Source organism: Echinops telfairi, unplaced genomic scaffold, assembly GCF_000313985.2.
Source record: "Echinops telfairi isolate 266 unplaced genomic scaffold, ASM31398v2 ScPeMD7_5592;HRSCAF=6446, whole genome shotgun sequence".
NCBI classification, from domain to species: Eukaryota; Metazoa; Chordata; class Mammalia; order Afrosoricida; family Tenrecidae; genus Echinops; species Echinops telfairi.
In genome coordinates, this window is record NW_022109491.1 from 11,692,636 (window position 1) to 11,694,210 (window position 1,575).

Below are 1,575 nucleotides of genomic sequence, written 5' to 3' on the forward strand. Positions count from 1 at the left end.
AGTGGTACAGTTCTCCATCACAGACCACACAAGCCTTGCCCCTCGGACCCCGTGTCCTCTGGAGGCTCCACACGGTGCTTGGTGCTTCACACGCATGTGCTCCACACCCACATAGCAGACGGGGAAAGGGAGTGGATGTCACCTACCCAAACCCCGAGGCTGGCTCCCCAAGCCTGTACTCTTAACCGTATGTCACACACTGCCCCAAATGGCCCACACCCACATGCTGAGGGGGGCAAGGACTGGTCACTCACAAGACGGTCTCAGTGGCTGGGCTGACCACCGGGGTGGAGGCCGAATGGGGGCCATGGTGCCAGAGCCAAAGTATGCAGATCGGGCCGGAGGCTGTGTGGGAGAAGAGGTCCTAGTGAGGGGGCGGGGTCTACTGTGAGATTCAAACAAAACTCACTGCTGTCACGTTAATTCCAACTCATAACCACCCTGTACGTAGGGCTGGCAGGACTGGCCCTATGGGTTTCTGAGACTAACTCTACACCGGAGTAGGAAACCTCCTTTTTCTCCCACACAGCTGCTGGTGGTTTTGAACTGCCGACCTTTCCATGAGCAGCAGCCCAATACATAACCCACTGTGCCACCAAAGTTCTGGAAAGGGGACAAAAGGGTTCCCTGTAGACATGTCACCGTGGCAGAAAACCACAGTCTGCTCCAGGCCCCTGCTCAGTACCGACACTCAGGCCTGGATCCACAAAGCCATTCGCTGGGACCCATTCGGAGCGAGAGCTCAGAGTTCATCAGAGCCGGCCCCCAACCGGACACACCGTCCAAGGTGCCCCTCATCACCCCTACTCATGCCGGCTCAGGGCAGAGGGGCACGCACACGAGAGCAGCCTTCACAGTGGACGTCCTCCCTTCTGCCTCCACTCCTCAGTTCCAGGATCTTGTTCCCACACCAGGTTCCTCAGAACGTTAACGTCCAGGAGCTGGTATCATGAGGCATTCCCCCAAAAGTGACCACCGAGGCTGGGAAAGCACTGCCTAGGCTGTGCCTGTCTGGGAGTCATGACTCCAGGGTGGCTGATTTGAGTTGAGTCGGCGATCAAACAGGTCTGGCAGGAGAATCTATTTGTCCAGCAATCTGCCACGGGAGCCCCGGTGGAGGGTGGACGACGCACACCGACTGACGGGGCTGCAGTCAGAGCCGACGCCACAGCTCTTGGACGTTTGCTGAACGTGTTGTGGGGCACTGGTAGGATTCTGGCCAAGTGGGAGACCGGAGTTTGGTCCCCAGCCAAGGCAGCTCAAGCACAGCCACCACCACGTGTTGCCAGGAAGCTGAACCGGTTTGGGCAGAGCTTAGAGCCCGGGAAGAACACCTGGAGACCAGCGTGCATGAATCGGACAATGCACACTCTGGACCCCGCAGTCAGATGCTGCTGGGCTTGGGGTCACCGTGAATTTGTGGCAAACAGAACAGAGAACACGTTTGCACTTTTTGTTCAGCAGTACATTCTCAAGCTCGTGGGCTGATTGTTAGAAGATCTCTGGGCCTTCCTTCTGAGCCTGCTTTCATCTGGACGCGCTGTTGAAACCTGCTCAGCCTCAAAGCCACGCACC

General features: G+C 57.6%; 1 protein-coding gene across 1 annotated transcript in view; it reads right to left on the reverse strand.

Moving 5' to 3' along the window:
* The window catches only part of PABPC1L (poly(A) binding protein cytoplasmic 1 like), a 23,841-nt gene that overhangs the window by 4,575 nt on the left and 17,691 nt on the right, over positions 1–1,575 (reverse strand). The window contains exon 8 of the mRNA XM_045295494.1: positions 251–345. Within this exon, the coding sequence (XP_045151429.1) occupies positions 251–345 (95 nt within the window). The remainder of the gene's footprint in view (positions 1–250; positions 346–1,575) is intronic.